A 24,400-nucleotide genomic window follows, 5' to 3' on the forward strand; every position below is an offset into this window, starting at 1 on the left:
TGAGTTGCGATAAATAATATAAAAAAGCATATAATAAAGAAATAAAGCCAGCAATGAATTAGTGCAAACTGCAAAGCTTTTTGGAGAAATTGGAATTTCCTTGAAGTGGTAAAACAACAATTACAAGAGAATCCAGATAACCTAAAAATGCTAAGAAACTCAAATGAAGGAAAAGAAATATGAATGGCTTTCAAAAATCTACTAGTGTTGGAATGGCATGCCAAAAGGGCTCATTCATATGTCATATCACCAACACCATAAGGAACCATATATCCTCCCATTCTTGCTTGCATAGCATCCCAATATGGATTATAGGCATAAGGGCCATCTGGCATCATATGGCTTACAACCTCTGCATTTTCAGAAGCTTTCCTCTTTCTCTTCTTCTTTGCTATCACATTAGAAACTGTCTTTTGCTGGACTTCTTCATCGGCTGTCTTAGCAGATTGTTGTGTCGAGTCGGATTGTCTTTGCTCTTTCTCCGATGATTCAGCAGATAGAATTGTTGAACAACAATAAGCTGATTGCTTGTTCTCAATTTGAACAGAATTGCTTTTAGCACTTTCACGGCTACTGCTACTACCAGAACCAGACCCTAAAAAGCGATTAATTGTATTCCGAAGAGTTATATTCGGAATAAGATAATCTGTAAGCATTTCTGTTGCTCCACAAACACAGTTCAGCTTAGAAAGAAGTAGATGATCCCTAATACATTTATCACAAAAGCTCTTGAAACAACATTTACTTGTTAGAACTGCATATTTCATTACTTGCTTACACAGAGGACAGAGAAGTTCTTCCGGAATATCAGTAAAAAGCCGTGCTCTCTTCAAAGTTGAGCATTCCATTTCTTTCTCATTTGTCTGCAAAACACCAGTACAAGCAGCAGCAACATTCAACAATTCAGAATAGCCATCTGGATTTGCCATCAGCATAGACTTGGAAATACCAGTAGGAGGCCTCATTCTTTTAAAATCATAATCTGGATCACGATTAGTAGGGCAGTGCTGAATAAAATGCCCTGGAAATCTACACCTGCGACATACATAGCCTTCAGGAGGTGTTTTCTTCTCCAATCCACCACAAAAACCATAACCACCATTCTTCGGACAACTCTGCCAACCCCAACACTTTCGCTCCCAAGTCCCCAACCTGGCAATGCCGGAGTATTGACTAGAATTTTAATCTTTCTATCCTCATCATCCAATTCATCCAGATTCGTGCTAGACCCCATACCAGGTATCGGACACAAACCATTATCAAATAATCTAGAGTCCAGAGTAGATTTTGTCATTCGAGAAACAAAACCAGAACTAGAATTGGTGGCAGCAGCAGTGACAGAGGCATTCATACTCCTATATAAACCAATATTACTACTAGAACCAGAATCATTAATGCCTGAACCAATACTACTAGTACTAGCAGAACCAGTATTATCAGTAATAGTACTTGCAGAGCCAGCACTAGAAGAACCAGAAGAAGCAGAAGCAGTTTTCTTATTAGAGGCACGTTTTGGCTGCTGTTTTTCAACAAAAAGAATAGGTGAAGCGTCAATAGGCTTACGATGCCGAGTTCCAGGAAGACGGCGAATCAAGACAGTGGAATTATTAGGAATTAACATTGAATCATCAGTATATTCTTCATTAGTTTGAGCATCAATTAATAAGAGATCAAAATCAGTGCCCAAACACAAGCCATTAGAATCAGAATTCTTTTTTGATTTATAATTCAATTCAACAATTTTCCTTTTCAACAAAAGAACAGAGATAAAAGCATTATCTAATGGAATTGAATTGTAATCTTTCGCACTCATGAACTTATAATGAATGCCCATCGCGAGAGCAATATCAGAAATTACAATTATTTATCAAAATTTCAATGATTTCAATCTCTATTTGCTATTTCAATAACAATTACAATCTGGCTGGAAATTAGAAATCAAGCCGACAACAAAATTTGATTGCCGACTATGTGCCCACACCGGCGGCAGCCTTCAGAATTTGAAGAAAAACGACGCAGTTGAACTAGAAGAAAATCGCCTGGACGAGAATTGCACCGGAGACACTGACCTTCAATGGAAATCCCACCGGCGATGTCAACCTTCCTCGGAATTCCAATTCAAGAGAAGAGAATAGAGAATTCTGAAGAAAATTCAATGAGGAGAAGATAATCGAGAGAAGGCAAATCAGAAAAGATGATGGAGTTTGAACCGATTGCTTGATCGGAGAAAACGAAAATTAAAATGTACAGTTTCCGTGTTGAGAAAGTTAAGAATAAAAATTACAGTTAGCCATCTAATATAAATATATAAAACTCCAATTAAATTTAATTATATGATGTGATACTGTAAAATTTAGTTGATGATGTGAAATTTTGTTATATTAAAATTTTTATTTAATGATTTAATTTGAAGAAATCAAATTAATTATAAAATTTTTATTTTTTTATTTAATAATTAATAATGATATAACAAATTTATTTCGTTAATAAAAAAATTCCTGATTTCTTTCTTTCGCAATAATTAAAAATCCAAATAATAAATTTTTTTATTAATAATAAAAAATAATATTTATTTTTTAATAATTAATAAACACACTATACATTTAATGTAACATTCTATTATTTTATAATTTAATTATTTTCTACTTTGTTAAAATGTTAATTCCCTTTTGAGTATTATGTATATGAGTACTACATCTATTAAATTAATCGTACAAATTTTTAAAAGACATCTATGATTCATGAAATTTTTTTTTTTTTTTCAATTCAGATAATTTTATGGTCTGAGTATTGACCCGTACAACGTGCAGACATACGATTAGTTCTATTATGTATATCAACTATAGCACTAAGGCTATGTTTGGTATGGTGTAGTCAACAATGTAATAGAATGAGAATTACATTATATGATTAATTACATTGTTTGATTAGACTTTTTTTTTTTAACAGTGTAATGTAATTGAGATTACATGTGTAATATTCATTACTTAAATTGATGTAATTTTCATTTCTCTAATACACTATAGGCAAAATGATTATTATTATCAATTCAATTTAAGACCACTTCATTATATAAAAATAAAATTAAATACATAAGACATTACAAGTAGCTTGTACGACAAATTGTAATACAAATTAATACTTGTATTTATTTTAATTTAAATAAAAACTTATGCTTTAAATTATATAGACAAAAAAAATTAAAAGAGTACAAAAAATGAGTATATAACGAGCATACTCAACGTACAATGCACGTCATAAAAAAAGACTAGTAAATTTTAAATGTATTTTACTCATAATTCCAAAGAGTTTACTATTGAAAAAAGAGAAAAAAAAAATCTTAGATCCAATGACTATTAATTTATCTAAATTGTTATTTATTAATTTTAGAGTTTAAAATTTTAAAATAATAAAATTAATATTACGAGATAGTTAATATTGAAATAAATATATTTTTAAATAAAATTTTAAAGTGAGGAAATGGGACCAACGTAGTAATATATTACACATGCGTAGTGTAATACTACCTCTATGACTAATTGCATATTTTTACCATGAATCATGCCATCCTTATTATTTTAGCTCCTTTATAATGAACATTCAGTGAAGCTAATATGAGACATTTTTACCAGGAATCATGTCATCATCCTTATTATTTAATCACTTCCTCCATTCCACGTTAATAGTTGCAAATGAGCATTTTACCTTATTCCATTTAAGTGCTCATTTAGAATTTTGAGGGTACATTATTTTTTTTTTTTTCAAGTTTACCCATATTTATTAGGTGGTTGTAGCAAACTTAAATGAGGAGCTTTTATTTTAAAAAAAATAATAATTTAGACATTCTACTATATATTTTTAGATCATCAATGTTTTTCAATCATTTTTTTAATCCTTGTGAAAATATCAAATGTTACAATTATAGTAGAACAAAGAGAGTAGCTTTTTTACGACGATTCATTTATTGTAGCATGAGATATTGTAGATAATCAAACATTGAGCAGAAGTTTTTAATTAGTGCAAGAATGACAATATAGAATGACGGTTTAGAATGCTTATTTTGCAACCCAGTCCTTTAATAGCAATTTAAAACATTAATAGATGTTTGTTAACCATGCTTTTGGTTCTCTTTTCTCTTTATATATAATTTCATCTTTTCCTTCCCATTACCTATTTTCATGAGGAGAAGACAAATCCAACAGAGTTTGAACCATTTATTGATCGATCGCTTGATCGGAGAAAATGAAAATTAAATCCTATTGTTCCGTGTTAATAAAGTTTTGTTGGACTTCTGCATAAAAATCAAGCATGTCAAACTCTTAATTTGATTTGATTTTATTTTCCTAATATATAGTTATTTTTTATATTATTTGGTATTCTTGAAAAATACCTTTTCCTATTGTTTAGTTCGAAATTAATAATATTTTTTTATTAAAAGTATTACTCTGAAAAAAGTGCTTCTAATAAAAATTTTATCCTCTATCCTGCCTCTCAATAAATTTCATCAAAACTTTAATATTTCTTTTTATTTTCTTCTCTACTCCCATTTTCTTTAATTATTATAAACATATTTCACATAAAAAGGGATTGATTGTTTATTAATCTGAATTTTTTGATGATTTTGAAATTGATACTAAAGCTAATTTGTAGTTTTTTTTTTAATAGGATTTTATAGTTTTGATGATGTTGAGATAATTATAAGAAAATATGGTGAAAATAACTCCGAGAAAACTTTCTAACATTTGTGTTAATCGCAATATCTTAAAGATTCTTGCTAAAAATGTTTTCAAAACAAGAATGGACATTCAACTGGCATGATAACTAAGTCACGCTGGACTAAATCAACTCGGTTTAACCAGATAATGATGATGATGATGATATTATTATTATTATTAATTATAATAATAATGATAATAATAATGACAAATATGATGATGATAATTGATAGACACCAATCTTAGTGAGATCTTATGACCATATAACTACTCAAATAACAGAAAGAAGGTATGGGCTTGATATCAGGAGATAATGTCCTGATACCTCTCCCCTCGTTTGTGTAACCAACCTAACACCAATGACAATATTAAAATAACAAAATTCACAGGTGAATTTATATATTCCGCCATTTTATTTTTCCAAGAAGTAATTTCTTCTATCTAGGTTTGTGAGCTTACTTACTTGGAAGTTCCAGTCGTCAGTCAAAATCCCAATTCAATTCGAGATGTATAGCTGTGAAATAGTTTATGAACAGTTTAATTAATAAGGAAAGTTTTTTTAAAGAAAAGAAGAAGAAAAATTATGTCTCATAAAATCACGTATATAATAGACATACACATATGATTAGGTTTATTTTTTAAATATTACTTGCTCTGTTCCAAATTATAAATGGTTTTAAAGTTTTGCAGGGAAGTAAGGAAACAATTAATTCCACTAAATTATAATAAAATCAAGAGTAATTTGACCAAATTACCTCTTATTTCAAAACTAAAAAATATAAATAAGGATAACATTGAAAAAATATCATTTATTATTCCTTAAAATATTTAAAATGACTTATATTTTAAGACAAAATAATCATCAAAAAATGACTTATATTTTGAAACAAAATAATCACTTAAAAATGACTTATAGGGATGAAGAGAGTAATTAATATTAAAACATTAATTTTAAACATTTATAGGATATTTATTATTGAATAAATAATAAATTATTAATTTTTAAATAAATCAAATATCAAAAATTACTAATCAAATATTATTTATATTTTTAAAATTAACATATATATATTTTTTTTGGTAAATACAAGACAAACTAAAAACACCTAACAACACACAATCTCTCATAAGCCACTCCCATCGGCGACAAATTAATGATAAATTAGTTTCTTACCGTTTAATTTCATCTCTGCGAATTTGTAGTTGTTGTTGCGTGAGAGATGTGATTCCTGATTATAGATCTCGATCGAGGAAGACGATGGAAGCTGTTGAATTTTAAATTTTTATTAATTATTGTATAAGAATATGAAAGGGAGGTGGCCCATAATAGACATAAAGACTGCCGTTTGGTTACAAGATTAGAATTCTAGTTGGAATGGGTCAAAAGCTGTGGTTTAATTTCATCGGTGTTACCTAAATTATAGAACCTATTACATTAATGTTATTAAAATTTAATTTGTTATGTAAAAATATATAAATTTCAATTAGTGTTGAATAAAAGGGAACCGTTAAATTTTCTGTCAAAAAATAGATGGAAAGGTAACGTTTACATCAGCTCTACTAATTAATAATCAACTTTGATTTTCTCTCTTCTATTTTTTTATTAAGAAGATTTAGTGCAGGGCTTTTGACGAAGAACATGAATTGAGATTTTCTTGTTTTCACACTTGGTTAAGTAGTTCAATCACGTAAAGAAAGCCACTAATCTTATTTTCAATTGAACCACACACATATATATTTTAAATCCCAAACCCATAAATCATGTAAAATGAAAAAGAGTAATTAGAAATTTTCAAAAAAGAAAAGAGTAATTAGAAGAGAAAGAATTAGAAAGTTTTATTGAAAATAATAAAAAAAAGAAAAAGATATTTCAAAAGTAGAGTGAAAAAAATAAAAAGCAAAATTTTTATTTGTTGATTTATTTAATACAAAAAATCACTTGTATCTATTGAAGTTCTTGAAACATAGAAGACAATGACTCATTTAATTCTTGTGTTTTTCACTTCTTTCTCTTTCGCTTTAAAGATTTTGATTTCTCCAAATAAAATAAAAAAAAAATTATGAGTGAGTTTCTCACTGGGTGAGTTCAAATTCCATTGCTTGTTGGGAATAAAAAAATTATTTTCTTAGATAAAAAAAATGGGAAAGAGAGGAAACAATAGGCAAGATTTGTTTATAGAGAGGAAAAAAAAAAAAAAAAAGAAAGTGTCAAAATAAAGAAGAAGGACATTGCTGCAATTTCTATGTGTGGAGATGGTGAAGGGTGAGAATGGTGGAACCCTAAAAACTAGTTTTGATCAATTCTTTTTGAAGACCAGAGAATCAAATAATAAAAATAAAAGGAAGGGTTTGTTGATAGAGAATAAATTAAATGAAAAGCAATTAAAATAAGTAAAGAGCCAAAATAAAAGAAATGAGTTTAAAATCAATAGGAGATGAATTCAATCGAAGACGAATCTTAGTATAAAGTTCTCTTGATTGATCATCAACACCGAGATAATTTGATAATTCAAAAAGTAGATAGATTATAATATTTGAATAAGCGTTGCCGAAAAATCTTTTCGTATTATTATATTAAACAAAACAAGTGATATGAATAATTCCTATCTAAAAAATCTTGGATTGTAGGAGCTTGATTTCTTTAATAATTTCATAATTAAAAACCTGCATAAAATAATTTTAGCACGTATAAAAATATTAAATTTATTTGGTTTGCTTAATTATCAAAATCTTAGGATAAAATGACCTTGAGTCAACACTGTTATTATGATATAAAAATTTAAGATCATCTTTAATAATATATTTTTACGTATAACAATGTAAATATTTCACATAGTTTCACGATATGAAATTTTCATTTTTATTTTTTTTTAAAAATATTTTTAATCCCATATTTTAAGATCACTTTTAAATAATTTATTTTTATTTATAATCGTGTAAAATATTTCATATAAATTTGTGATATAAGGATTTCATATTTTTCGATGTATATAATCTTTAAAATGAAAATTTTCCACGTTTTAGGAAATAAGAAGGGAAAATTATTCTAAATACTAAGAGAAGAAAAAGAATTTGGTAAAATAAAAAAACAATTATATATATCTTGAACGATCTGTTATGATTACCTGCAATTCTAATTTAATATTTACACATGGTATAAAAATGCAGTGCTGTATCGGTACAAAATTTTTGAATTCTGTGCTATAGCAATTGTCTGTTAAAATAGAGCGAAATTGTAAAAGTTTGCAAAGTTCATGGAATTCTAATACATCGAACCAATATTTATTACAGTGGCTTGCGTAAGCATAAAAACACACTTTAAACTGATTCCAACATCAAACAACGTTTATTGAACTTCTAGAGACAAACTTTCAATACCAAACTATATTTATTAAAACTTGAAAAATAGGCATTTGACTTAATTGCTAAGCATCAAGCAATTAGAAAATCGATGAGCAATGCTCAGACCCGATCTTTCAAAAGTGAAGGATGAGTGAAGGGATCAATCCAGAATTTGCATAGAAAATCAGCCAGGCATCCAAAATTGAGAAAATACTTGAGCACAATCTTTGAGACATGACTTGGCTTCAACATTTCCTTGTTCATATCCTTCTATGCATTTATAAATCACTTTGTAATATGTTTAACAGCCTCTTCTTTGGTGGTACCATAGTCATTCATGTAGCAATCAAACAAAAGGTCGAAGCTCTTTGATAGTTTTGTCTATCCTTGTCCTTGAAGTCGTGAGAATCATGAATTTCGACAATCAGACCAGTCAAATTCACTTGGTTCTCCACTACCATGTTATAAGCTTACTCCTTAGTCAAGCCAAACATGTGTTGAAAATTAGAAAAATAGCTAGGTTTGATTTTTGGTTTAACCAAGGGAGTCTCAATCCCGCTATATAAGATAGAACTGAATTATTTAAAAGTAGGGCACAACTCCTCCATTCTAGTTCCAGACCTGAAAACATGAGATTCTGGGTCCCAAAATTTGATACAGGCAATAAAAAGTCCATATCAGTTTTTACTTTGCGCAAAGTCAAGCAAGAACAATACCGAACTTTCCTATATTGATCTTCTCCATCTTTTCCAAATTCTTGGTACATAAATGCATAGAATGGCTAAAGTATAGCTCCATAGCAATTGGATCAAAGAAGACAAGAAGAAAGACGGGAACTTGAGAGAAATTGGAAGAGTAGAAGCTGAAAAATCATAAAAAAATTAATGGAATAAGGCTGAGATTCACAAAATTAGCTTAAAAAGTAGTCCAGAGTCGGCCAAATCCTGCAGCAGCCGCCAAGAGGACTTGCGACCACCGCAGCCACCCCTGATTTTGGTCAAAGTGCAATTTAGTCATGGATTTTGCAATTCGGTCTATTTTTTGGCAAATCAACCTTTTTTTCTTTTCAATTTTGCCTGCAATGTTCAATTTCATGCTCCCTCCATCTCAAAATATTTGTCCATATTTTCATTTTTATTATAACTTGTTTTCAATTCTAGAAATAACCAATTTTTTTTAAAGAAGGACAATTTTCGAAAAGTAAGGTTATGAGCCCCGTTTATGTATGGCACAACCCAGTAAGGGGTGAATTGGATTTTCTAAAAAATTTGACTTTCAAAACTCAAGATCAGAATTCTGTCGCAATGAAATTAGAAAGTGTTTGTGAGAGTCGGTTATCAAATTTAGAACTTTTTTACAAAACTGTTGCATGATTAGAAAGAACGTGAAGAACAGTTATTATATTTAGAACTACTTCACAAAACTTATGCAAGATCAGAAGACTGATTGTAACTCAGATTGTGATTTCTACTAAATATAAAAAAGGACAGATTAGAACTTGATAAAATCATAGTACAGAAATCCAGAGTTCTAATGTTCCACAGAGATAAAGTTTATTCAGGTTTAGAAACAGAAACTCATTAATAACTTTGCATTTCTGAAATGATTAACATAAGTGTAAACAGAATATAATCAAGCAACACTTTAGAAAATAAAAGAAGATAAACACAGAGATTTATAGTGGTTCAACACTAACTCGCCTACATCCACTCCCCAAGACTCATCTTCAGATCCTCCACTATATTATCTCTTTTCAAGGGTAGGAGACAAACCAACTTTACAAGAAAATAGATCAACACCTAGATCTAACTTTTGTCCCACTAGATTTCTGAAGATTCCAGTCAACCTCTACCCTTTATGTGTTGCAGAGAATAGAAAACTCAGATCAAGACATTAGAATCTTACACAAGGAGAAGGTCGCTTGATTACCTTTTACAATATAGCTTTTCACCTAAGCTATTATACAAATGTTTTTCATTTAAAAGCCTCTAGCCTATAACAGATTACAATAATCTATATAGACAGAGAGAAATGTAATTATAAGCACAGGAATAACAGAAAATAAAATTTTAAAATAGACAAAAAGTTCAGAACTATTCTTCAGAAAGAGTTGTTACCATATTTCTTTTCTCTTGAAAAATATCTCTTGAAGCAAATAGATGAAAAGAATTAAAGGGGATTGAAGAGAGAGCTTTGAGATATGAAACTTTGAACAATGGACTCTTACTCTTGCCCATTCAATTTTTGAAGGAAGAAAAACGTTTTTATAAGAGGAATGAAAATCCAGTTATATAAGACATTGAAGTTTAGTTTTAATAAGCAATAACTATTTCTGATATTTTAAAATCAATGTCAATGCACAAGCAACTCTTGTGGAAGCTCATTCAATGATTACCCAAAACCCTTCTATTTAGGTAGGTATAGATAAAAGACATATAATTTGGGCCTTTTCTTTTCAAGCATTTATTGAGAATATTTCGAAAATAATTTTAAGAGAGATAAAAATATTTTGTGCTTGTAAAGAAATTTTCTCTCTATCCTACAATATTTCCTAAGACTTAATAAAGTACTAACCACTAAAAATCTTCAATAATTTTCATGATCTTCAATTAAAAATATGAAATTTTTGGAGCTTGATTTCTTCAATAACTTCAACATTAAAATTCTAAATAAAATAACTTTAGCACATACAAAAATATTAAATTTATTTGGTTAGTTTAATCATTAAAATCCTAGGGTAAATTGAATCTTGAGCCAACAAAGGATATTTTGTATGATGTGGCACTATAATTATTTGGTTTCTTAAACTTTGTATAAAAGTCAATAGGACAATTGTTTTGGGAGGAAGGAAGTATCATATTTCTAAATCTAATAAATGTGTCCATTAAATGTGAATATAATTTTATATTTAAAAGGATATCTAAACTTTTATTTTTATTATTAATTTTTTTAAAAAATAATAGAAATATTTTTTATTTGCAATTGCATCATTAATAATTGCAATTGAAAATGTTGTTGCTATAAAAAGTTGAAATCAGGATAAAATTGATAGAAATATCAACTTAGAATGAAATTGAGAAATTATGAAGTTCAAAATATTCTAATACATTGAATCTGTATTTATTACAGTGGCTTGCATAAGCATAAAAACACGCACTTCAAATTTATTCTGACATCATACAACATTTATTGAACTTGTAGAGACAAACTTTCAACACCAAACTTGAAGAAAGAGGCATCTCATTAGTTTCTAGCAATTAGACTGGCAGAGGGTCAATGAGCAATGCTAAGACATGATCTTTTAAAAGTGAAGGGTTAGTAAAGGGATCAGTCTTGAATTTGTATAGAAATTCTGACATGCGTGCAAAATTGAGAAAATATTTGAGCACAATCTTTGAGACACGACTTGGCTTCAACATTTCCTCGTTTATGTCCTTCCATGCATTTATACACAGTTTTTCAATATGTTTAACCGCCTCTTCTTTGGTGGTACCATATTCATTCATATAACACTCTACGACTGAAGGACAATCTCCTCTTTCTTGCTCTTCCTGTAAGACATAAAATATTTTATTATACATTACGTAATGGTTATGCGAGGATTTTAAAAGGAGATATTATTATATACTGAAAGAAAAATCGAAAAAATTACCAAAAAAATTATATTGTAGTTAATTATTTAATTAAGGGTCTAATATCTTATGTTATAGATACATTAATGTTGTGTACATATTTCAGATTTTTAATTGTCATTGTTAATAAAAAGGATTGGTCCTAATTCACCCCCAAAAGCTAATTCAAGTATAAGAGAATTGCCCCAAGTCTTATACGTTGAGTAAATAATTTAAGCCAAATATATAAATTCACCTCTAAACTTTATTATTTTAATCTTTTAACACCCTCAATTTTTTACTTTAATCCACTCAACACTTCAATTTATAAAATTACACATATTAAATACTTCAAGTTACAAATTTATTTTGTTGAATAATTCAACTTGCAAAATTATATCAATTAAATATATATTAAATAGTTAAAAAATGTGAAACTTATTGTTGCAATAATTATGCTAACTACACATAATAAATATTTTGCATGCAAAAGCTAAAAATTATGAAAATTATTACTATCAATGTGAAAATGTATGCAATATTAGTAAATTTTATAAATAAAAGTGTACAGTTGGTAATTTACAACGTTAAGGATGCCATAAAGTTAAAATTATAAAGTTCAAATGTGAATTTATACATTCGGCCAAAACACCTTAGGGTATAATAATACTCATATTCCAAAATATTAGTTTAAGATTTTTGCACAAGAAGTAAGAAAGCAATTAATTTTCCTAAATTATAACAAAATGTAATTTGACCAAATTATCCATCATCTCAAAACCAAGAGTTACTTGTAAAGGTAATTATTGTATCTAATGTAAATAAGAGTAACATTGGAAAAACATTATTTATTATGGGATAAAATAATCACTTAAGAAAGACTTATATTTGGGGACAAACTGAGTATTAATAATGACGCATAGATGTTAAGAGAGAGAAAGCTATATGATTGGAATAATATGCATACCTCATGGCCTCCAAGATCATTCTTTAGACAACCTAATATCTTGGGAGCTTGAACAAATTTTTGATTGTCTCGCAGCCACACGATTTCCTTCATCCCTGCATCCTTAATCCCAAGGAAAAATGCTGAAGCAAGAAAGTCAACAGTGCTTATTATCAATCCATTGTTCAAGTACTCATCAAATGTTGGGATACAACCATCAAAGAACCATTTTGCCTCGGTTAGGTAACCTCTTGTCAGTTCCTTCAACTAATTATACACCAAAAAATTAACAAACATATTAATGAGAGATGAGATTAGAGCATTAAAAAAAGATAGAAAGCCTAAGGTAAATTACAGATCTCACCATCTCCCTAGCAAAAGAGGTTTTGTAAGAGCTTCCTTCATTGCCATTGCTCCCTATTTCTTTAAAGTGATTGAAGATAGCCTTATAAATAACTTTCATGTATTCCGGTAGCTCGTCAGTAGCATCCATGCTAAACCTGAATAATGAGTTATATAAATTAATACTGCTAATCTCGAATCAAGAACTTTCATTTAATAATTAGGTATTATAAAAAGTGAGACTCGTTCTAATACAAAATGGCTAAACCATTTTGATTAGTTACCTTCCTCATTATATGCAATTTAGATTAACCTCATATACTTCTGCATTCCTTCTCGAGTGGCAATTAGGCCACTTGACAAGCATAAGAGATGACCCAGTATAGGTCTATTAAGGTACGAACCACTCCCTCATGCAATACGTGTTCGAGTATCTAGCTTTAATACCTTATTAAAAAATCTACGCCCTAAGAGCAATTCATTAAATCCAAATAAAAAATTTTTATTTAATAATTTGAGTTTATAATAATCAGTTGGGTTTATCTTTAACACAAAATTTAGTTGGTTCACCTTTCTCTTTATATGCGATTTAGACAGTATATAGAGATAATTTAACATTAAATAATAGACAACAAACTCTAACCTTTCAAGTGCAGCTGTAAAAGATTTAAGTTCATCAAGTGTACCATATGCATCATATGTATCATCTACAACTGTTACCAATTGTACGTGTTTAGCAATTAGATGTCGAGCAAGAGCATATTGAGGCTCAAAAATGCATCCCATTGCCCATACATAGGATTCCACTATTCTGTCTCTTGTATAATGAAGCGTTTCCATCAGATTTAGGTCTTTCCACCACCTGATCACACATATAAATAGCAACTCCAATGGAAACTAATCAGAGGTTTGAAACTTAATTTCCTGTAATAACAATGTCAATCTTAATTACCTCGACAGCAAGGCCAGCTCTTGTCTATACAACAATTGTAGTCTATTATAGTCCAACTTTGCAAATCTGAGAAGAGCTTCATTTGGAGAATCGTAAAAGGATTCTTCATAAAAGGATATAAATAGATAAGTCCTGAATCTTTCATTGCTTCTCTGGAAGGGCCATGTTAGAATATTCCTTATATGTTTTGCAAGATTTGGGCTTGACTGGGCAGCTAAGATTTCTAAGTGTTGCATAGCAAAAGCAAAGGCTTCGTCTAAAACATCTTCTCCATGCACGCTCAAGAAACTAGCTTCATATAAGCTAAGGAGACCTTTTAAATCGTCGATGATGGTTTTCTTGAACTCTCCATTGTTGTCTTTGAACTTGTTAAATACATCTAGTTCATAATATATAAATATTCAAAATTAATATTTTTCTATCTATACATAACAAGGAAAATAGAATCTCTAAAGATCCAATAAATTTTCAAGAACGAAGACTCTTACCACAGGACATTTTATGTCCATGTTGCCTAAGAACACGAAATAAAATGGCCGACGTGTGAAGGTCATAGTCATTGTCATCAAAAAGATTAGGAATAGAATTGAAAATATGAAGTAATTGCTTTTCAATCTCGGTCTCGAAGTGATAAGACAAACCAAGGTAGCATAGCAAATTGATGAGTTCAATATTCTCTGCCAAGTCTTTTGTAGATTCCATTAACATATCCTTTACCTTTTCTTTAAGTAATTCCACTTCTTTTGTGTACTCTTCAAATTTCTGTACAATATTAGAAGTCATATCATTGCAAATCAAACACATCTATTTAATTTTTTTTTTTTTTAAGAAAAAAAAGTCTATTACATACAGATGAGTAATTGAATAAACCCTATAAAAAAATACCGGGACAATATATGGAAATAAAAGTACCTCCTTCGCGAATGGAATTATCCATTCTTTTGTTGGGTTTGTTAAGATAGTATATGTTCCAATATAGGTGAATAAATATATTTGAATTCATTTATATATTATTAACTTTTAGAAATTTATTTTTAAAAAAAAAGTTTAGAAAGGAAACCTTTAAAAAATTATTTCACTGGTTAAATATTTAATTAAATGTTATATTTTCAATATATATTTTATTTTCATAAAATAAATAAATAATTGAAACTTACCGAATCTAGCAAAGAAAATGAGTCAAAACTACAGCCCCACAGAGATGGGGAAAAGTTTACCGCTGGACGGATAATTTTTGGCTCATCAGTTTTTGGTGAAGGTGTTTGGGTAGGGATGGCCATTGGCAGGGAGGGCATAGCCATATTTTACTCTCGAGGAAAAGTGAACACTGCTGTGCCTAAGAATGGTTGCTTATCTATGCTCCATCCTAAATGAGGACCATACTATTTATAGACAAATGCATGTTGGCATGAGCAATTTGAGGAAAAATAAATCTGCCGTCAAAGTTTGATAGATTGCCAAGAAATCTGCTGTAAGAAATTAATAATAATTTTTGTAACGTGAAATTTATTTCATCTTAGATTAATAATTTTTGTACAATTCTAACTTAGATTAATAAGTTAAATTAATAAATTTCAGTGACGTTGAATTTATTTCATCTTCTCACTTATGTAAAAAATATAAGGTCTTGAGTTCGAGTCCTGTCAACAACAATTAGTTTTTACCAATTTGGTGAGTTAAAAAAAAGGTTATTATTGTTGTGTAGTCTACAGTGTTATTTTAACTCATTAGGGCTCTTAATGAATAAAAAAAAAAAGTTAAATTAGTAAAATAATATATGTTTTGAAAGTTCTTAATTACATAATTCTTTGGGATGCTATTCAACATCTTAAATTAATAATTTCTTAAAATTACTAATATATAAATAAATTTATTAAAAAAAAGACTGTTTTGAAAATTCTTAATTATATAACCATCCTTTTAACTAATCAAATTAGCGAATACTCTTTTTATTCAGAGAACTCAAACTTAACAATTTTTACTGTTCATATTGAGAAAACTAAGTAGACAATACCTAATTGCTTATTAATTTGATCAATGATCCGAAATAATTCAAAAAATATATATATTCATAAACTTAAACTTCATTAAGTAATACACTACAAGACTCGTTAAGTGCAACTCACGTAAGATAGAATTTGGTAGCTTTTTATGTAAGGCACCATGCTAGAGGATAACTATCAAGAAATGGGATTTCTTGTGTAATGATTATTCCACCTGCCCCCTGTCGCACCTTTTTATATGTTTTTTATATGTTTTTTTAATTTCAATAATACGATATATTTAGTGTGATTTTATGTTTTATGTTTTTTTAAAATTTATATTCTCACCGATCGGTACGCATTTGTGGGATACATTTTATATATTTTTAAAAACTATTTATTTTTTTACCAAAAAAAAAAATTATTTTATTTTATAATTTTCAATCTTAGTAACGGGAATCTCACGATTTCCCTATTTTTCTACCTTTAAAATCTTTTTTACTTTGAATCTTCTAATAAAAATAAAGAACAATCATTTTCATAAAACTGCATGAAAGACGTTTTCTTATATCTGTTTTGTCCCTATCCAAAAAAAGCGATCTTGTTTATAGAATAGTATTCATTTTAATTTTTTTTGAATGCCAGACAGAGAGATAATATTTTTTATTGTACTATTGATTCCTACATCAAAGATTTAACATTATCTATTTGCAGTATTTTAACAATTTATTTAGTTTTTAGTACTTCAACCTACAAAATCAAACACTCAATTAAAAAAAAGTTATTTATATATTTCATCAATCTTTTTGTTTGGTTTCTTCAACTTGTAGAACTAATATATCACACAATGAAAAAATTAAATAAACTAAAATTAACCCTCATAACTCAACATATCCTCAAAAAAAAAAAAAACCCTCTCATAATAAACATATTATATGTGAAATTGTACACTCGAAAGAGATTAACTTGAAATAATATGATGAATTATACAACATGACCAAAATGATATGAAGAATTATACAGCAGGGTGAATTTCTCGTTGACTTACAAAATTGGTAAAAAATTTTATGGATGAGATAAATCGAACTCGAGACCTCTCATTCTTTATGCTAATAAAAAGACCAATTAAACTAGATCTGATTAATAAAATTATAAGCCTAGCATCAACTTCAACTTTTGTTATTTAATGATTATTATCAAACTATTAGGACTTTATTTAATGATACTATTTCTATCTGAGTTTATCACTTGTCAAATCACAAAACGCATAAGGAGCTGGACCAGTTTAGTTCATTTTTTTGTTTGATTATTTGGAATTTCGGATTATTTGGGATTCGGTTTGATTGTAAAAAATAAATCGAATTTATCAAAAAACTAAACTTCTTCGATTTGATATGTTTCTATATATACTTCGGTTTAGGAAAAAAAATAATTTTGGTTTTCTGTTCTATCATTATGATTGTCATTATGGCACAGTGCATAAATTCAACTTCATATAAAAAATCTTTGGGCACCATTAATTTTCACATTGACCTATTAAACACTTTAATTTATAAAATTGTATCACTTAAATATTTCAACTTGCAAAATTATTCTACTAAATATTCAAACTTTTAAAATTAGATAAATTAAACACTTATTAGAAGATTAAAAAATGTGAAAATTATTGTTCTAAATATTATACTACCTATACGTTAAGTGAATATTTTGCATATAAATGTCAAAAACACCAAAAAAAAAATATTGTTTTTAGTATAGAGAAGGATAAAATGTTACTTGAGGTGCAGAATGTTTGGCCCTCACAACCAATTAAGAGAAAATTAACGCAGCGGAACAATAAAAAATGTGACACACAGAAATTAATGTGGATATGTTATCACAATAGATGACTGGTGATGGTACCGTATAACCAAGTTCTATTAGCAACGACTTAACCCATTGAACTTCAGCTGCGGTTGAAGCCACACGGCCCTATATTTCGCTTCTGTACTAGACCTAGCAACTGTATGTTGCTTTTTAGAACTCCAACTTATCGGTACTTTCCCAAAATATAAAATAAATCACGTAGTTGAAGTTCTATCTGAAGGATCTCCTACCCAATCTACATCCGAAAAAGCATGAAAAACTAGCTTAGACTAAGAAGTTATATGAATACCAAAATCAATGGTGGACTTAAGGTATCGAAGCAATCGTTTCAGAGCTAGCCAGTGAGTGGTGTTTGGATGTTGCATGAACTGTGACAGCTTATTGACAGTAAATGCAATATCCGGTCGTGTGAGACTAAGGTATTGCAACCCGCCAATCAACTTTCGAAAGGCAGTAGGATCCACTATAGAAGACCCAGATTCGGATTTCTTCAAATTGCTATCTGCGACAATTGGAGTAGACACGACCTTAGCACCATCCATATTCCCTCTTTCTAAAAGAGTGCGAATGTAATGATGCTGGGAGAGAAATAAGCCATTCGATGTTTTATGAACATCTACACCAAGGAATAACGACAATGGCTGGGGGTCTTTTAACGAAAATCTGCTCCCCAAAGCTTGTACAAACCGAGAGATAAATTTTGAATCATTCCCTGTTATAATCAAATCATCCACATACACAAGAAAATAACAACATGTAGATCCTTGTCGATAAAGAAATAATGAATGATCACACTGAGATAATTGAAACCCATATTGTACGATGAACGATCGAAGAAGCAGTTAAACCCGACAAAGGTTGAGAAGATAACGAAATAGGCTGGTGATGAATGGGCACGGTGGGCGAAATAGGTTGGTGATGAATGGGCACAGTGGGCATTGGGTTTGGAACAGCAGAAGAGACAGACGTAATTGACGTAGGAACGAATGGAGTAGTCATGGACAGAGGTTCAAAAGAAGGAACACTATACCAACTCAACGAAGATAAGGACTCTTGAGATTGTGGAAGTTGAAAGGGAAAGGTGTTCTCTAGAAATATAACATGACGTGACTCAATATACTTATTCTGACTGAGATTATAGCAAACATACGCACTTTTATTTGAAGAGTAACCCAGAAAAACACACGGAATAGACTTGGTATCAAACTTAGACTTCATGTAAGGTCTCAAACAAGGATAACAAAAACACCCAAACACACGAAGAGACTGATAATTAGGTACTTGACCAAATAATTTTTGATAGGGAGACACATAGTTGAGAATTGGTGTAGGCATGCGGTTTATCAAATATGCAGCCGTTTTAAAAGCAAAGGTCCAAAAGGAGGAAGGTAAACTTGGCGTTTGCAATAATGTGAGACCAGTTTCAACCAAGTGCCGATGATGACGTTCGGCAGCACCATTATGTTGTGGTGTATGAGGTGGGGTTTGTAAATGATTTATGCCAAAATTTTGCAAGTATTTCTTAAGAGCAACATATTCACCACCCCCATCTGTATAAATAATCTTTATTGTAGAATTGAAAGTATTTTCGACAAGCTTTTGAAAGATAGGAAAAAGTGCATAAACTTCAGACTTTGCTTTTAAAGGATATAACCAAATGTACTTTGTATAACGGTCAACAAATATGATATAATATCGAAAGCCATCAATTGAAGTAATCGGGGCAGGTCCCCATAAATCTGAATATATCAGTTCAAGAGGACGACTACTTTTTAAGGAAAAATCACCAAATGGTAACCTCTGGCTTTTATTACAACGACAAGGATCACACACTCTTTCCTTAACAATAGACACAAGAATGGAAAATTTCGACAAAACAAAATTGAAAATCCTCGAATGGGGATGACCAAGACGTTGATGCCACGACACAGACGAAAGACGAACATGATGACAACCAGAAGACTTTAAATTCCAAAACGGATGAAGCTTATAAAAAGCATGATCAAGCAGACCCTTGGCTAGAACCTCCCCCGTGAATTGATCCTTGATAAGATAAAACCGAGAAAAAAATTCAACCGAAACTTGGTTAGAATCACAGAATTGAGGAATAGATATAAGATTTGTTTTGGCTTTTGGCACATACAGAACATTGGAAAGATAACACAATTTGGAAGATAAAGGAATTGTACCAGAACCAACACGAGTAATAGACAAACCTGAACCATCTGTAAGTTGTAGTTCATCATTCCCCTCATATGGAGCATGAAGTGAGAGATTTCGCAAGTCATTTGTAATATGATGTGAAGCAGCAGTATCCAATAACCATGGTGAATCACCATTCGCTTGGGTGCTGGAAAAATTGGCTTGCGGCGATTGATTCAACATATTCCGAAAGTAATTTTTAGACTTGAAACACTGCCTCACTGTATGTCCAAAACGTTCACAAAATTGACATTGAACCTTCGTCTTGGAACCTTGATAACCCCCAGAGTGTAACTTATTTCTAGATAAACCATCAGAAAAACCAGTTGCCATAGGTCCACCTGCCATAGGTCCATCTGCCATACGAGTAAATGAGCCATGTTTCGACAAAGAAGAAGATTTATTTGTATTTGACTTTCGAACATGATTTGCAGTGATTGGAGCAGCATCATAAGAGGGATCTATCTGCTGAAGATATAGTTCTTGTAGCTCATCAAACGATATCACAGTATCACGCACATGAACTGCATCAGCGATGTCATGAAATTCCGGTCCAACACCTCCCAGAACCTGAACAACCAAATCCACATCACTAACTGGACTTCCACACAACAACAATTCCTCTGCAATCTGTTTGACAGTAGTAAGATAATCCGAAATTGATCGAGAACCTCATTTTGTGCGAGATAACTTATCACGCAGTGATAAGATTCTAGTGGCCGATTTATTTGCATAAGCCACCTGCAGTTTCTTCCACACCTCAGCAGATGTTTCAGCATCAGCAACCACATTCATAACCGAGAACGAGAGTGATGACCGAAGAGTAGCAAGAATCAATTGATCCTAACACTCCCAAAATTCAAAATCAGGATTGGGTACCTATTTTCCTTCTTGAGTAATAAACGCAGAGGGTATTTGTACAGTACCAAGAACATAACTCATAAGGTTATGACCTTTGAGCAAAGGAGAGATTTGAGCTCTCCATGTTGAATAATTCATAGCAGTAAGTTTTAATGGAAACTGATTTCCATTGATAGATACAAGAGAACGACCTGAGGTATGAACAACATTTGTAATACTACCAGAAGCCATAATCGCAGCCACAGGAGTTGAAGAGGAAAGAAAATGAAAAAGAAGAGAAAGAAGAGAAAAAAAAATATTTGGATCAACGCTCTGATACCATGAAAGAGTTTGATCAGAAAATGAAAAGTGCTTTATTTCTGATATGAGAGTTTATTAAATAGATACAAGAGAGACCCATGTACACTGACCTCCTATAGCAATCAATACAAAACTAACCAATCAAAACAAATTAGTTACAACAGAAGATATACTCAAGTGATTGGAATTGATTTCAAACCCGAACCGCTATTATCTCTAATAGGCATTAAAACTCTTAATTGTCAAATGGTTCACGATTAGGTTAGGTATTATTGTTCCAAACATTATACTAACCACATACTAAGTGAATATCTTGCATATAAATGTCAAAAACACAAAAAAAAAAAAAAATTGTTGTTAGTATAGAGAAGGATAGAATGTTACTTGAGGTGCAGAATATGTTGCTCGCAAAGTTTGGGATGTCATAAGATTTTTTTCCGTAAAGTACAGGGATATATTTATGCATTTGACTAAAAAGTAAACTAATAATATAACAAAAAAATAATATGGTGGAACTTTAGAAGCCACGTGACTATTAGAAAAATGTTTCTCAAGCATGGAAACATGGGATGGAAGGCAAAAGACTTGGCTTTTTATTTTACAGAAAAAGAATATCCAGGAGAGAGATTTTCAATCGTCTCTTGGAGTCAGACCACTGGAATGTCCACCTCACTGCCAACAGCAGGCTTAGTAGCTCAACCATTCGCTTCAAGCAAAGGTGGTCCGGCCACCATCGGCTTCCGGACCAACCCGCATGCTCAAAGCTTCTCTCTTCCATTCTTTTTCCTTTTTCTTTTTATTTGCTAGTTTGAGTTGAACAGTTGTAATTATTCAAACCCGCTCTCATTAATACCAAATTTCCACCAGTTCTCTGTGGTTTTTTTGCCTCCTGTTGACAGCTTATTTCGCAAGTGTACGAAATCGCTACAAGTAATATAGAGTGAGTAGAGTATCGTATCCACAGGGATTGTATACCAAGTACCAAAATTATGTTATCTTGTTATTATTTAAACGATAAATGAGGAAATTGTTTATAGAAATTAAATTCAACAAGTAAAAATAAGAAGTTAAGCAAGCAATTATTGATTAAAGAAATCAAGGAAGTAAAACTACTAAGGGTTTTGATTTCACTTAACTCTATCCAATTTATTTCATTAGTTCATTGATCAATTTAATTATTCAAGTAGGGGAAACAACCCAAAAATCACTAACAAGCTCTCCCGATGTATTGTTAGCTATTTTAACCCGGTCTAATTACCTATCTTCCAATAGCGCAATCAAACATGAATTAAATCATTAAGTTTTATGGTTTGTCCTGTGAATTCATAACCTAAAGTCTTTAACTTACGAAAACCCCCCCATGAGTCAAACCGTATAGCTTCCGCATCAAGTTATTATTCTCATGTGTTTTATTAACCTTTTCATATCAAAGATCCTTCTTCCGATAGTGATAATTGAAATAAATCAATCTAGGGGAAAATTCTGCCTAGAAGCATTAAGTTCATTAATAAATCATAACTTGAATAAGGAAAAATAAATCTAATTGCATAAATTGGAAAAGAGATTAAGCTACATCAAACCCCCTAATATAAGAGTTTAGTTACACATAGTACTTAAATAAAACTCAACAATACTTGATAAATATTCCATAATCAATAAGATAATGAAAGAAATAAACAAGATTAAGAGTTAGAAATAAGAACTAGAGATAAATTGCTTGGATGGCTTCCTTGAATCTTTGCACAACTCTTGAATACTTAACTTTAAAAGAAAATAAAACTATGTACAAGACTAAGAGAATGAGAGATGGAAGATGAGATGATGGAGTGAAGTGTGTAGTGTAACGTGTGTCTCCCTTTTGATCTCCCTACTCTTCTTTTCTATAGACTCTTTGAGAGAGGATTCCACATGGTCTTAATCATCAAAGTCTTCTTTTGTTAGGTTGTAAAGCTCTCTTTTTGGTCTCCATTTTCTTCAATTATGACTCACCCATGTGCATAGAATAGATCTTGGTTTGCATGTGAGGAAAGTTGTCCAAGATTAGCTCCATAAATTAGTGTAAGTTGGTTGGCAACTTTTGACTAAGTTTAGGATTCCTTGCTTGGCACGGGCGTGCACTGTAGCACGGGCTGGGGCGTGCACGCTTCTGGAAGTTAGAGGCATATGAGGCACTGGCGTGTTCCGCAGCACGGTTTGGGAAGGCTAGTGCGCACGGGCGTGTCGCGTTGCACGGGCTGGGGCGTGCTCTTCTCTGCCTCTTGAGTTGCGCTTCTCGCGCTCGCGCATTTGCAAGTCGCGCTCGCGACTTGTGCTGGCAAACCTTCTGCCTCTCAAGGGTGCTTTCTCGCGCCCGCGCATATTAATATCGCGCTCGCGACTTCATCTCGCGTCTTCTGGTTCAATTGCTTCTGATACTCAGATCTGCTTGTCGCGCCCGCGCATTTTAAAGTCGCGCTCGCGACTTCAGCTCGCGTCCGTGCATATGGAAGGTGCGCTCGCGAGCTTTTCTTGCAAATCTTCTGACTCTCTTTTCTGATTGTCGCGCTCGCGCATTTGAAAGTCGCGCTCGCGACTTGGCCACTTTTCTTTATTGAGACTTGCTTCGTAGCGCGACTTAGGCGTGCCACTTAGCACGGCTAGGGCGTGCTAGAGCTGAGTGTCTTGTTTTCTAAAGTTCTTTTTTGCACCAATTCCTACAATTTTCTCTTAGATCAAGCGGATTAAAGATCAAGGAAGCTTTTGATCATAATTATGCTAAAAGTGATTAAAACCAAATTAAAGCAATACAAACTTACTAAAATTCTAACAAAAATCACAATAAAAAATACTATAAAAATAACACTTATCAAAATTTCCCAAACTTAAACCATTGCTTGTCCTCAAGCAACAAACTAAAAACTAAGAAAGCTAGCTTAATATAGTAGGGAATAATTATTCACGAATTTAATAAATATCCAAATTATTAACATAAGAATAAATTGTATATATTTCCTATGTTAGTTATTTCTAGCCAAAATTAATATAACATATTCTTTTTATTAAACATTAGTAAGGAATATTTTTGTCTCCTTCTTTAGAATATTAGTTACTTGGGACAAGTTTAGCCTACATGTAATATTTCTCATCTCAAGGCATTTTTAGGTAACCTACTTCTATTAAAGAAATTGGTTGCATTTTATGCTCCATACCACTTCTCATCTTTTTCTTCTTTTGTGGTTGCATTTTATGCTCCATACCACTTATATATTTATAGGAATATAAGTAATAAGTAGTTGCATTTT

At 31.0% G+C, this 24,400-nt stretch overlaps 2 protein-coding genes across 2 annotated transcripts; both read right to left on the reverse strand.

Moving 5' to 3' along the window:
- Positions 1-230: 230 nt before the first annotated feature.
- Positions 231-2,250, reverse strand: LOC105629037 (E3 ubiquitin ligase PARAQUAT TOLERANCE 3). The gene is given in 2 exon segments (XM_089721277.1): positions 231-1,100; positions 1,103-2,250. Coding segments are annotated over 2 exon segments (1,602 nt in total). The 5' UTR covers positions 1,835-2,250.
- Positions 2,251-11,159: 8,909 nt separating this feature from the next.
- Positions 11,160-15,254, reverse strand: LOC105629038 (putative terpene synthase 8). Its single transcript, XM_089721858.1, has 7 exons — positions 15,066-15,254; positions 14,397-14,670; positions 13,909-14,287; positions 13,600-13,818; positions 12,979-13,114; positions 12,636-12,881; positions 11,160-11,608 (listed from the first exon to the last, which is right to left on the reverse strand). Exons 1-7 carry the CDS (start codon positions 15,207-15,209, stop codon positions 11,315-11,317), a joined length of 1,692 nt encoding a protein of 563 aa, XP_089577984.1. The 5' UTR covers positions 15,210-15,254; the 3' UTR covers positions 11,160-11,314.
- Between the last annotated feature and the right edge of the window lie 9,146 nt (positions 15,255-24,400).

The sequence above is a fragment of the Jatropha curcas genome, chromosome 5 (assembly GCF_041381405.1).
Source record: "Jatropha curcas cultivar XTBG-Jc1 chromosome 5, XTBG_Jcur_1.0, whole genome shotgun sequence".
NCBI classification, from domain to species: domain Eukaryota; kingdom Viridiplantae; phylum Streptophyta; class Magnoliopsida; order Malpighiales; family Euphorbiaceae; genus Jatropha; species Jatropha curcas.